At 40.1% G+C, this 12,052-nt stretch overlaps 1 protein-coding gene across 5 annotated transcripts in view; it reads right to left on the bottom strand.

The window, feature by feature from the left end:
* LOC129723026 (zinc finger protein 892-like) overlaps nucleotides 1-12,052 on the bottom strand; it is a 46,609-nt gene that overhangs the window by 19,041 nt on the left and 15,516 nt on the right. For 4 of the 5 annotated variants that reach the window (XM_055676959.1, XM_055676956.1, XM_055676961.1 and 1 more), the window contains exon 2: nucleotides 1,339-2,936. In XM_055676959.1, coding sequence (XP_055532934.1) covers nucleotides 1,339-2,283 — 945 coding nt within the window. In that variant the 5' untranslated portion in view covers nucleotides 2,284-2,936. Of the gene's footprint in view, nucleotides 1-1,338; nucleotides 2,937-3,069; nucleotides 3,207-12,052 lie in introns of those variants that run through there. The other variant, XM_055676962.1, reaches the window with a different exon arrangement.

Genomic DNA, 12,052 nt, shown 5'->3' with positions numbered 1-12,052 from the left:
GGATGGTGGCACGGGAGGCGAGGGATCTACATCCATCGCGCTAAATCTAGCGCACTAGCGCCGACAGAACACGTACCTCTTTACTTCTCCTTTCAGCAGGGTTGGTTGTCCGAACGGTCGAAGCTGCAGCCGTTACAGCCAGCAGCACCAATACAGCAGCTTCAAACAGCCACCAGCAGTGAGCCGGGTGTGTGATCACTCAGCACAGCGACACAACTCGCTGTCAACTGTAGGCTTCTTCTTAGCCAAATCGGCTTACGCACCAGCAAACAGCCACGATGCGAAACAGTTGCACAAAGGCGGGCGACCTTGAACCTTCACTCGACCAGGCAAACAATGCCAACACTTGCTCGCGCGTCTTTTGTTTTATATTCTATCGGAGTGATCACCAAACACGTCCTACACTGATGCGTGTTCGGCACAGAATGAAATGATTGATTTATAAAAACTAATTTTACTACTAACAGTCAATTCATTTTTCAAACGGCACAAAATACCGCATTTTTTCGCCATTTTCTTGATGACATTATCTATGTGAGACTTAAAAGTTAATTTGCCATCAATAATAACTCTAAAATACTTCAATTCATTTACGCGATCTTTCGTCTCACCATCAACTACAATGTTTACGTCTGGTCTGGGTTGGCAGAAGAAATAATCAAGTACTGTGTTTTACTAACATTTAATTTAAGCTGTTTAAATTTTAACCAATTCGCCAGATAATGTAAATCTTGACTCAAAAGTGCAACAATATCGTTTGGATTTTTCGCTGCAATGAACAGAACAGTGCCATCGGCAAATAAATTTATATCACAAAACCATAAAACTCGCTTCATGTCATTAATATAAATTACGAACAAAATGGGCCCTAAAACACTTTCTTGTGGTACACCAAATGCATAAGCAATGGAATTCGATTCAAAATCATTAAAACGAGTCTTTAGAGTTCTAGCACACAAATAGCTTTCAAACCATTCATATGCTGTCCCTACGATACCAAAGCGCTCCAATGTTTGCAACAATAAGGGCCTAGAAATTGTTCCAAAAGCGCGTTTTAGATCAAAAAATACAGCAAGCATAGTTTCTTCAGCCTCGATTTTTTCTTTCCATTTTGATAACACCAGATTCAATGCTGACTCACAAGAGTGCCCCTCTCGATAACCTGATTGCTCTGAAAAAAAAACTAATTCCTAATAGATAGTTTCGTTATATGAAAACAAAAACAGGTGTTAGCTCTCAAATTCAACGGATACTGCTGTTTAACCCTTTTGTCGCTTGCGTGCACCACAACCAAAACATCAAACCCATCTAGTCTATAACGAAAACAGACCAACTCACCTGACCCCCACGGGCGAAAGTCTTCGGGCACATTGGACACTGGTACGGTTTCTCGCCGGTGTGCACTCGCATGTGCAGCCGCAGCCGTTCCTTGATGGGGAAAGCCTTTCCGCACAGGTCGCACGTGTACAACGTATCGGTGCCGTGCTGGGAAGCGATATGATTCTTCAAACATCCAGCCTGTCGGAAGCGGTTGGTGCAGTGCGGACAGGCGTACGGCCGCTCGTCGTTGTGAATGCGCAAATGCTTGCGCAGGTCATTTGCACCCATAAAATTCTTATTGCACACGTTGCATATGTACTGCTTGCGAGATTTCTTCCGCCCCGACTTCGGCTGGTCGGTCCCACTGGTGTCACCTCCGGTAGACCAGGTGCCTGATGTGGGCTCCTGGTAGACAGCCAGCTCCAACAAACCGTTGTCCAAATCGTCGGCCTCCGGAAGAATGGGCTGCTCCGGTGGAGCATATTCAACTAGTAATTCAGACACAGTGTAAACCTCTTGAGGAATCGCCTGTTCCGGTAATATAAACTCCGATGATGTTGTCAAATTGGGCGCTACCGACTCAAGGTTGTTGTTTTCGTTATTTTCTTTTTTAATGACCTTCGGTTTTCGTTTGCCCGGAGCTTCAACATTCGGAAGGATAGGCTTCTGGGGTGAAATCTGTTCCGGTAATTGGGGTAATTGGATGTTGCTATTCTTGTTATTTGCATTTTCTTTTTTTATGACTTTTGCTTTTCGTTTGCTTGGAGATTCGATCACCGGAAGAATCGGTTGCTCCTGTAGAATCAATTCCGGCGCTTCTGGTAAACTGGAAACAATCGGTTCGGGATCGTTGTTGTTGTTGTTGTTGTTATTTTCGTTCTCTTTTTTAATGACCTTAGCTTTTCGTTTGTTTGCAGCAGTTTTTGCCACGTCAGCTGATTTAGCCGGACGAGTGCGCTTCATTTTATGTGTTAGTTAAGATATTAAATAGTAATTTAACTTAAATGCACTGTTGTACTTATAATTTTTGGGTTAACTCTGCTACGTTCGAAAATATGGCACAGAACTCTTTGGTTTGCTTTTTGTCGAAACAAATCGCTAGCACATTACACTGGATTGTTAGTAATAGAGTAGAATAACGATAGCTGTTGTTAGTTACACCACCACCAAATAGCAGGAAGTTACTGATTACATCACTTATACATTTCGATAGGGTTTCTACTCTTCTATACCATCTACAACCGGCAAAGCTCCGTTGGAAACTATGGTCCTGCCGCTTTGCTTCCCTAAGCCAATCTCCGTTTGTACCTTTTCTTTACGTACTGCCGTATCCAACCGATTCACTCGACATTATGCATAAACACATTCGGTTTTTTTGCTGCGGCGGCAACTTTGCTCCGATTTCATTTCACACACCTCGGTGCTACTCGCCTATGGCTTTAGCCGGGACACAGCGTAAGGAGAGGTTGAATTATAATTCTAATTTATTCTTTTCAGCGCGACTAGCTTCTTCGATTTCGTCGCCAAGCTTTGGCCGGAGACTTCCTCTGTTCGCAGGTCAATCCGAGGTGACACCGATGACTGATGGTGACTATGCCACATGTAAATGACTGGATCTAAAAATGAAGCAAAACGGAAATCAACGGTTATTCAAAGTTGTCCAGCAATCAGTTGGGCATACATTTATACATAGCAACGTGAGAAACGGTTATTATAAATAAAAGATTTGAACCAGATTCAAATATTTACCTCCACTATATTCTCAAACTCTTTACACTCAGCAACTCGAGGCTCCTTGCTTTCTTGCGTTCGTCGTAGAGCGACAGTGAGATAAGCTGATCAAACACTGCATCAAGGCTGCGGTGCTGATAAGCTGGAACTCCGCTAGCTAGCAGTGTTGCTGCACAAATGACTGCAACGCTAGGATCTGACATCGTAGAGCAACTCTGCCGGCCGAATGGTTCAGCAAAAAGGAGTTGTGAAAAACTTCAATACAGGATAAAGGCGGAAACCTCTGGCAAAACCGAGGGTTCACGACAATGCATACATATGGAAACAGGACCTCGGAAGCATATTGCTCTCTGCGCCCACCGTTTTTTTTTCGTCCGTACATAGCTCAAAAGTGGCAAGGAGCAATGCGGTTATGACGACACGCTTCCTCACAATCGGTATATACCTACATATATACAGCCAAGCCAGCGCCACTGCCAGTTTTAAAAGCGTATCTTTTCTAGATATGTAACAGCTGTGCTTTCCCCTTTTTGTGTTGGTACTTTGTGTCGGGTCAACGAATTAATTCGCTTTCCGGCGACGCAGATTTCTCGGCGTAACGCACGGGCTTCTGTATTCGAGCAGTTTTTTGTATGAAGTAGAAGAGTTTTCACGATAATGAAAAGTATGCCATGCAATAAAAAATGTCAAAAGTTGTAGTTGTAAACAGTGAAACGAACAAAAGAGCCTTTCAGAGGTAAGTTTGACATCCTTTCGTCTCGTTCTGAACCCACCCTCCTCGTGAATGTACGATCGCACTCTCTGCCGCTGCTATTCGTCAACACTACAACGCCAAACGTGCGTTGCACTCGGCCGAATGTGACTCATGTGTGCGATGTTTGGTTTATGCTTCTCTCCCTCGTATGTACATTCACGATCGTCGCTGGGGTGTCCTTTTGTTCCATACAAACGGTATTCAAAATTTGCCAAAAAAACATTTCTTTTCCAGATTGTTTTGAAATTGGCATACTCGGCTTATTCCAAAGCTTCGAATGGAACAAAATGGAACAAGAACGGCGCAATATATCCCGGTCACCATCAGCTGCTCAGCATAGAGGAGGTCGATCATCTTCCTATGTATACCGTACATGAAAAGCTGCAGTCAGCAAGTTCTCACATATGTTTTCCAGATTGTCCCGCTGGGACGACTCCGTAGCACGATGATTAAATATTTTAATACGAATGAAACCGTTTACGCGAAGACTTCTCGACAAGCAACGAACGTCAAATTGGTTAATTGGAGTGACGAGACGAAATTCTCCATTCAAGGGGTCTCTCGGTGCACATATTGGATAATATGCTGCGGGTCGAAATCTGATATGGATGTATTTTTGTTCACTGGCAATACCGAAGAAGTGATCAAAACTTTCGTTCGTAGAAGCATACGAGCAGCGGAACGGCAGCACAAGCAGTTTCTAACTTTTTATGTATCGCATGATTCGTGATAAATTTGACTCAGAGTGTTTACGTTATGCGCTGGCAACGATTTCTACAACTGCAAAAGTAATGAGTCGCAAACCACGAGGGCCGGGTTTCCGGCTTGCTCGGTGAGTCTAGATTGTGTTTTTATACTGCGATATGGCGATATGAAATCGTCTTCCAAGAGGCACACACAAAGGTCGCGGCTCACTGGTTTCAAACAAAGGCCACATTTTTCGATGTGGCACCGAATTCGCGGTTATGGGGTGTGTGCGGTCATAATTATTTCATGACTGATTGAAGCTGATAAATTCTTCTTCTAGGAATGAAGATGACTCACTCGTTTGCTCCAGTTTGCACTCAGCTGCGGCTGCTTGTGTGTTGTACTGGGTGTTTTGCTGGCGTTTGGCCTCTGGGGAACTTGTAGCAATTATCACGAAATTAAGATCAATTGATTTTACAATACAGGGAATAAATAAAAATTCGAACAGAGTTGTTTTACACTGGTAAACACAGATTTTGCCATAGAGCTCGAACTGAAGAAAAGTGAAGGGTTATAGCAGATGAAGAAACTTCCTGTGAATTTTGGTGCTCTTAGCAAAGATAACTTTTCCAGAGACTTAAAGGAGTGTTCCCGTAAGCAAACGATGAAGTGACGAACTCGACGAGCAATTACTCTGCAGCCTTTTCACGCACTTTTGCATACACTAGGCGCACTAAAATTCTAAGGAATGCTATTTTTAAAGCAATTTGTTTGAGGCATTTTTTGCATTTGTCGCAAGGGTTATGGAAAATGGAAATAACAATGCTATCTGTCAAAATTCATTCACCATGAGTGAAAATGAACTTTCATTGACCAAGATTTTAGTAAAAATTGCTCATTGAGTTTCAGTTTTCTGTGAGTGGAAACAGCAATTCTGTACTAATGTACTAATATTTCAAAGGCTGGCTTAAAAATTTTGCTTTTAATCGCGGTAAACATTCAAGCACCGATAGAAAAACAGCAGATTGAAAAGCTGCAACTTTTCTTCCGGCTTTTGTCACCATATTCTGTGTGCAGCGGATGCTGCCCGCTCTTTCTTTGAATATTTTACTTTATAAAAATTGCAGCTTTTTAATCAACCTTTTTTTTATCGAGACTGCAATGTTTAGTTCATACATCAGTATTGACTTACTATTTTCACTCACCAAAAGCCGTAAATCACACAGAAATTGCGTTCAGTGTGTTATACAGGGTGTCACCGTGAAAGTGATACACACAGGCATCGGGAGGCCTACTCTGTCAATCAGCTGTGTTTGTTTTGATTGCGACACATGTTTTTAGTTCAGTTGCAAGTGATAAAGGCAGTATTTGACTTTTTTCGAAGGAAAATTGCAACTTACAGATCGGGAGGAAGCTGTCACATCTGAATTTGAACAGATTATTCGTATACAAGGCCACCAACGTCCCCAAGCGGAGTACGAAGTACGCAGACTGCAGCGGTGATGAAAGCGGTTGAAGAACATGAGTCATAACACTATGCATAAAATAATCAAAAATGACCATGGATACGAAGCTTTAGAATAACGAATAACGTTGTCCAACAGTATTAACTTTTGTATTATGTTCCTGTTTACTTTACGTGCACCCTTGCAAATATAATGATCACTACAGTGGAGTGATCAAGCACCTGCATCGGCACGCTCCCAGTCAGGTAAGATATGGTTTATGAAGCCAATCACCTTTCCGGGATTCAAAGACCAAATCTCTTTGGACTGTAAACGGCCACTGTCAAGAAACCTTAATCTGCATTCAAATAGTGCACCACAACTGCACAGCAGATGTTCCGAGGTCTCACTTTCCATATTACAGAAGTAACAGATATCACCCTGAACCCGGTCAATGGTTTTTAAATGATATCTGCTCGGACAGTGCTCCGTTACTAGGCCTACGTATGTACAAAGAGCTCTTTTGTTGAGCTCTATGAGCTTTTTAGAGTGACTTACATTTAGTGTAATAAACCTTTTAGATCGGGCATACTTTTTGACAGTAATTCACTTAGTCATCTCCTTCTGATCTCCCCAACGTTTGAGTTCCATTTCCTGCTCTGTTGTGTACCTATTTTTGAGCCATCTGTAAAAAAGATCGTTTGCCTGCATGAGCGAATTTATTTCGAATCACGGATAGATTTTTTTTGATTTCAAGCAGATTTTTCCGGTTTTTCAAGCAGTTGCAGACATTTTTCAAAAACACCTGGCATCTCTGCTTAAAGCACTCTTCTCTGCTTTTAGTTGCACGTATTCGTACAACGGCAGCAAATGAAGAATTACAACTAGAGCTTTTGATGGGGCGCTCCTAATTGCTCCTGTTATAGCAATGCACACAAGTCGTTGAACTTTATTTAGCTTTGTTCTAGCAGTGGAGTTTTTGATTTTCGACCACCACCACCAACGAAAAGTAGGTAAGTTTTGGACGTATAATCGATGTGAATATCAACATCACCATTTATGGTCTCAAACCACGGTCTTGAAGCATATCCATAATGCATTGACCATCTTGTTGATTTCATAGTCAAAATTTCTACTCCTCCAAGCTTGAGTTTTTAGATTGAATTTCCTCTTTCTAGTGAAAGGTACTATTACAGCTTTTGTCAGATTATTGCTGAGACTCTCCTTCATACACAAAGACTGGGTATACTTTAGAGCCTCTTGATTTTTTTCTGAAACCATGTTGTCCAACTTTCCTCTTACCAAGATAACTATAACGTCCGCAAAGTAACTTTATAAGCGGTTTTGTTTGCGCGTAAGATGAATGAATGAAATCGTTTGGCACTTTTTTGCATGTCTTCAACATAACCTAAATGATTTTTGATGCGTCCTATCACGCTTCCCACCTTCAGGTATGAAGATTACCCTTACTACCCTCCGTTTTGATGAAATATGATTCAACCTTAAACTGGTCTTAAAAATCTCATTGAGAGAAGGAATTAGTATTGCTTGACCTTTTTGTAGCAATGCTGTAAATATTCCATCTACACTTGCAAATTTCAAGGGCTCAAAGAATCTCATTGAAATTTCCACCCTGGTTCTTGTAAGAATTTCACAGTACAGTACAGTACTTACTGTTCTAGTTGACCCAGAGCAAGTCAGCATGAATTAACTTTCACCTGAATCAGAAATGACTGGATTCGCCCAGCTCAACGATATGATCTTTAGCAAGAGTCTTTTGTAAAACAACTGGAGCCTTTTCTACAGATTCACACATTTGAACCCGAGACCTCCTTTCAGGTTTCCTGATTCCATTGATACAGGTCGGACTCGATTATCCCGAACATCATAAAATTTTTCATTCCGGATAATCGAGTTTTCCGGATAATCAAATCACACAAAAAGTACTGAAATTTTGCGAATAACGAACATAACATAAATATTTGTTTTCTTTATTTTACTTGTATGATGCAGTGGCGTAGCCAGAAGTTATTTCTGAGGCGAAAAGGGGAAAAATCTGGAGAAGAAAAAAAAAATAAGTTGGACATTGATTATTTTCACTGAATTCGAACATGTCCCAAACATGCCGGACGTGACTTAAATGATAACGAATATGCCAGAAGGGATGGTAAAGGCAAAATTTCGGAATAAAAATTGAAAACGGACACCAAAAAACTAAAATTCCGGATAATCGAGTCTCCGGATAATCGAGTCTGACCTGTATATTCAGTTAAGGCTCTTCTATATGGAGCCCACTCTGAAGTACGTTTCGCATTATTAAAAAGTTTCCGACTATTCTTTCGAAGACTTTCAAACTTTTGATCCACCACGGCACCTTTCTACCTGATGACGACGAAGCAATTCAAGGAACATGCCTTCGTGATGTTTCAGCAGATAAAAGAATAGTGAAACGATTCCAGAATGCTTCAGCTGTGATGGTTTGTGAAGCAATATGCTACAGAGGAAAATTGCCACTGCCAGTGCAGTTCATCGACAGGGATGTAAACATAAATAAAAAAGTACAATCTACAACACATTACTGAAGATCATTTGCTGCGTTGTGTCTTTCAGAAGAAAGTTTCTGCTTTTAACAGGATTCAGTGCAAGCGCGTTGTTAAGAAGTGGTGCAGCGAAAATTTACCAGAATTATTGCTTTGAGTGGCCCGCAACCTCTCCCGATTTGAATCCATTGGACTTCAGCATTTCGAGATACATGCTAAGAAAGCTGGGTGAAGTAAAACACATGCCTTTGGACACTTTCAAGAATCTTTTGGTGAAAATCTGGGATGAAATACCGATCGAGGTCGTGCGTGCGGCTTGTGATAACTTTGAGAAGCGTTTACGAGCCATCTTCAAAGATTAAATAAAGGATTGGCTAAAATTTAGATGGCCTTATAAGTAATGCTCACACCTGTTGTTTTTGACGTAGGACTACGTCTAACCGCACTATATCGAGATACATTCCGCGAAAACTAGAACCAAGATGTAACGTCGGAATGAAAGATTTCAAACGGTTATACTGATGTAACCACATGATGGATAAAAGAAATCAATATGTCGTTGGATTGATGAAATGATGGACAATTTTGTGATTCTTTAATTTTCATTATCACTTCATTGTTAAACAGTGAAAATTGAATAAAAGTTTCGAGGTCGAATTTTCACCAACAATGTACCAATCATATGCGAGCACGCCTGGCACAGACTTCATGAATAGACACCAACTGCCTACTGTGATATCCTGTATAGCAGTGGCAAAAAAAAATTTGACAGAATCTCCCCGTCCCAATAGGTCAACTAATGTTAGCTTCCATGAGCCTAGACTATTCTGATGTCTTGAAGGTGAAGCTTTTACGGAAAGTTCGTAACCACCTTCACTATCAGACAGTATTACGTTCTGCTGTTAATAAATATGTTTATGTTAATAAAACTGATGTCTTGAAGGAGAATATGATGGCACAGGCAACAGTACTGCACCGAGCAATGTATGAACAGAGCGCTGGTTACTCGTAGTCTACCAGTGCAGAAAAACTCGATATTCATTTTTGTGCAGTCAAGCCAAACTACATTGCCGCTATTGACGCACAGTGTGGCGTGGAACACAATCGAACTGCCGTTTGAATTGTCTTCTTCTTCTTCTTGTCTCGTATAGCAGCAAATATCAGAATTCAATATGATTTTTCGGGTGCCGTAAAATACGCTGCACCACCGGGGACAACAAAATGCGTTGTTTATTTTTGAACTCTACACTCTGCTTTTTTCAGATTTATTCAAACAACTGAATATATGGTATTTGAAAGACAATAGAAAACCAAAATGCTCCTTACAGATCTTTGAATAGGTAGTTAAACGAGCTGTACTGATGATTATATCTTACTGGTTAAATGAATTTAGTCCAATATGACAAGACTAGTTGCATCCCGCGGTGGCGGTATAGAGGAAAACCAAATTCATTTCATCTTGATATTAGAGTTCCGACATTGGTATTTGTATTTTTCAATTGAAAATTTTTTTGAATTAGCATTTGCAAGAAAATATTACTTTCCATAACTTTACTTGTAATTGAACAACGCTATGCAAACATTAATTGCTGAGGCTAATGTTGTGCATCACTCTAGCTCAGTTTATTTTCGAAGATAACAGACATATAACTTTCAAATATGGTATCTTCGTTGTTCTTTGTATCTTGAAACTGATCAAATTTTTTATGATAAATTCTGTATGCTGAAAAAATGTTGAAATTGACCTGAATTGAATGTTAACATGTTCATAAAATTGTCAATTTCAAATTTTCTGTGAATATACATTTTCTACTAAAACTGTAATTCGTTATCGATATTTTTTCCACGAGCTTGTAACTGCAGGAAAAAAATTTATGTGACATCTTTGCCGCTTTGTGATCGGTGAGTGAGCCAACTTCAACAAGAAAAATAGATATAGAAGGAAGTTTAATATCTACTAAATCGTACTCAATTAAATATTTTATAGAAGGTTGCCTTTTCGCGTATTAAAGAAAATTCGCTGTATTAAGGTATGTAAGGTATTCATCAATGGTCCAGAAACCAAATTTAGGGGGAAATTTGGGTCTAGAGCTCTAAAGCAATATCTTAGAGAAAAACTTTCTTCTACAAAGTTGTTACATATGATAAAGCGTTTATTGAAAAAGTATCAAAAATTACGGTGACCAAAATTCTCGATGGTATCAAGTATCTTTTTTATTTTTGTAGATAGAAAACCTTGTTCTACAGTTTTATAGCTCAAATAATTTTAAGTAACTTTGTAAAAAAAAAGTTTTTCTTTAAAGCATTGGTATAGAGCTCTAGACCCAAATTTCCCCCTTATTTTGGTTTCTGGACCATTGTGAATGTTAAAGAGAATATTTTTTCTTCTAAGATAGAGTGCTGCAAAGAAATAATTAAAGTACAGACCCCGTTCGATTTTGGCAACACGCCAGAATTTTTTCTGTTGCCAAAATCGAACCATGCCAATAACGAACGGTTCTTTTTTAATGACTTTTTTTCAAATGGTGGTGTTACCAGTAGACCAATGAACTAGTTTTAGTTCCAAGTCTTTTGAGGTGTCGCTTGATGAATTTGGGCTGACGAACTAGATACTTGATATTGCCACCCGAACCAAAATACCTTCCTTCTAGAAGATGTTGAGCTTAAATTGGTTAAAATAAATCAGACAAACCACAAAAGTAAAACAATCTCAAATCAAACATTGCTCCAAAATAAAATTATATAATTATTGTAGTCCTACGTCAACTATGCGTCCGTGTCTTGGATACCACCCTCCTACTATTTACACCACAGCTGAGATAAATTTAACACTCCCGAGTTATGGAGTTTTTTGTCACATCAGCAACATAAACAAATTATTTCTTAGCACTTTTAAGCCTGCATGGTATGACCACATATGACCAGAATACCACATATACCAGAATGTGGTCTTTTGTATCGAAGGTCGGATTCTCGTCCTCACGATTTTCGACAGGTTTAACTACAAGAATTACTATCTTGTCGATTCATCCACCAGTTTGGATCCCAACTACATGTACACTGCAGGTGTAAAGTTACTGCTTTTGGTGAGAGGAATTTTGTTTAGAATTGTGTAAATTCATCTATCAAGAAAATCCAATAATCGAAGGATTAAAACTTGAATTATAGAAAGCATCAACTCAGAGTAATCATTCCGCGTCGAACACTCGACAGAAACGGACGTGCAAAGTGGTCGTTCTATTACAGCCCGGTCCGTTTGTACGAATAGCCAAACAAAAGAGTGTGATATTCGCGCTAAATGCCAACTAGATTGTGAGTTGTGTCGCTACGTTCTGTACCCGGCTCGCAACTTTGGCTGTGTTGGTGCAAAATACCAGCTGCAGCTTGATCTGTGCACAGTGAATAGATCTTTCTAATTCAAGGCCATCAGTTGACAGTCGAGTGTGCTGAGTGATCTCACACCCGGCTCACTGCTGCTGGCTGTATTGGTGCTGCTGTACCGGTGCTGCTGGCTGCTTTGGGTGCAGCTTCGAACGATCGGACAACCACTGCTGGAAGGAAGAAGTAAAGAGGTA

The sequence above is a fragment of the Wyeomyia smithii genome, chromosome 2 (assembly GCF_029784165.1).
Source record: "Wyeomyia smithii strain HCP4-BCI-WySm-NY-G18 chromosome 2, ASM2978416v1, whole genome shotgun sequence".
NCBI lineage: Eukaryota > Metazoa > Arthropoda > Insecta > Diptera > Culicidae > Wyeomyia > Wyeomyia smithii.
The sequence above is the reverse complement of the archived record's forward strand: the minus strand, read 5'-3'. Positions and strand labels throughout refer to the sequence as shown.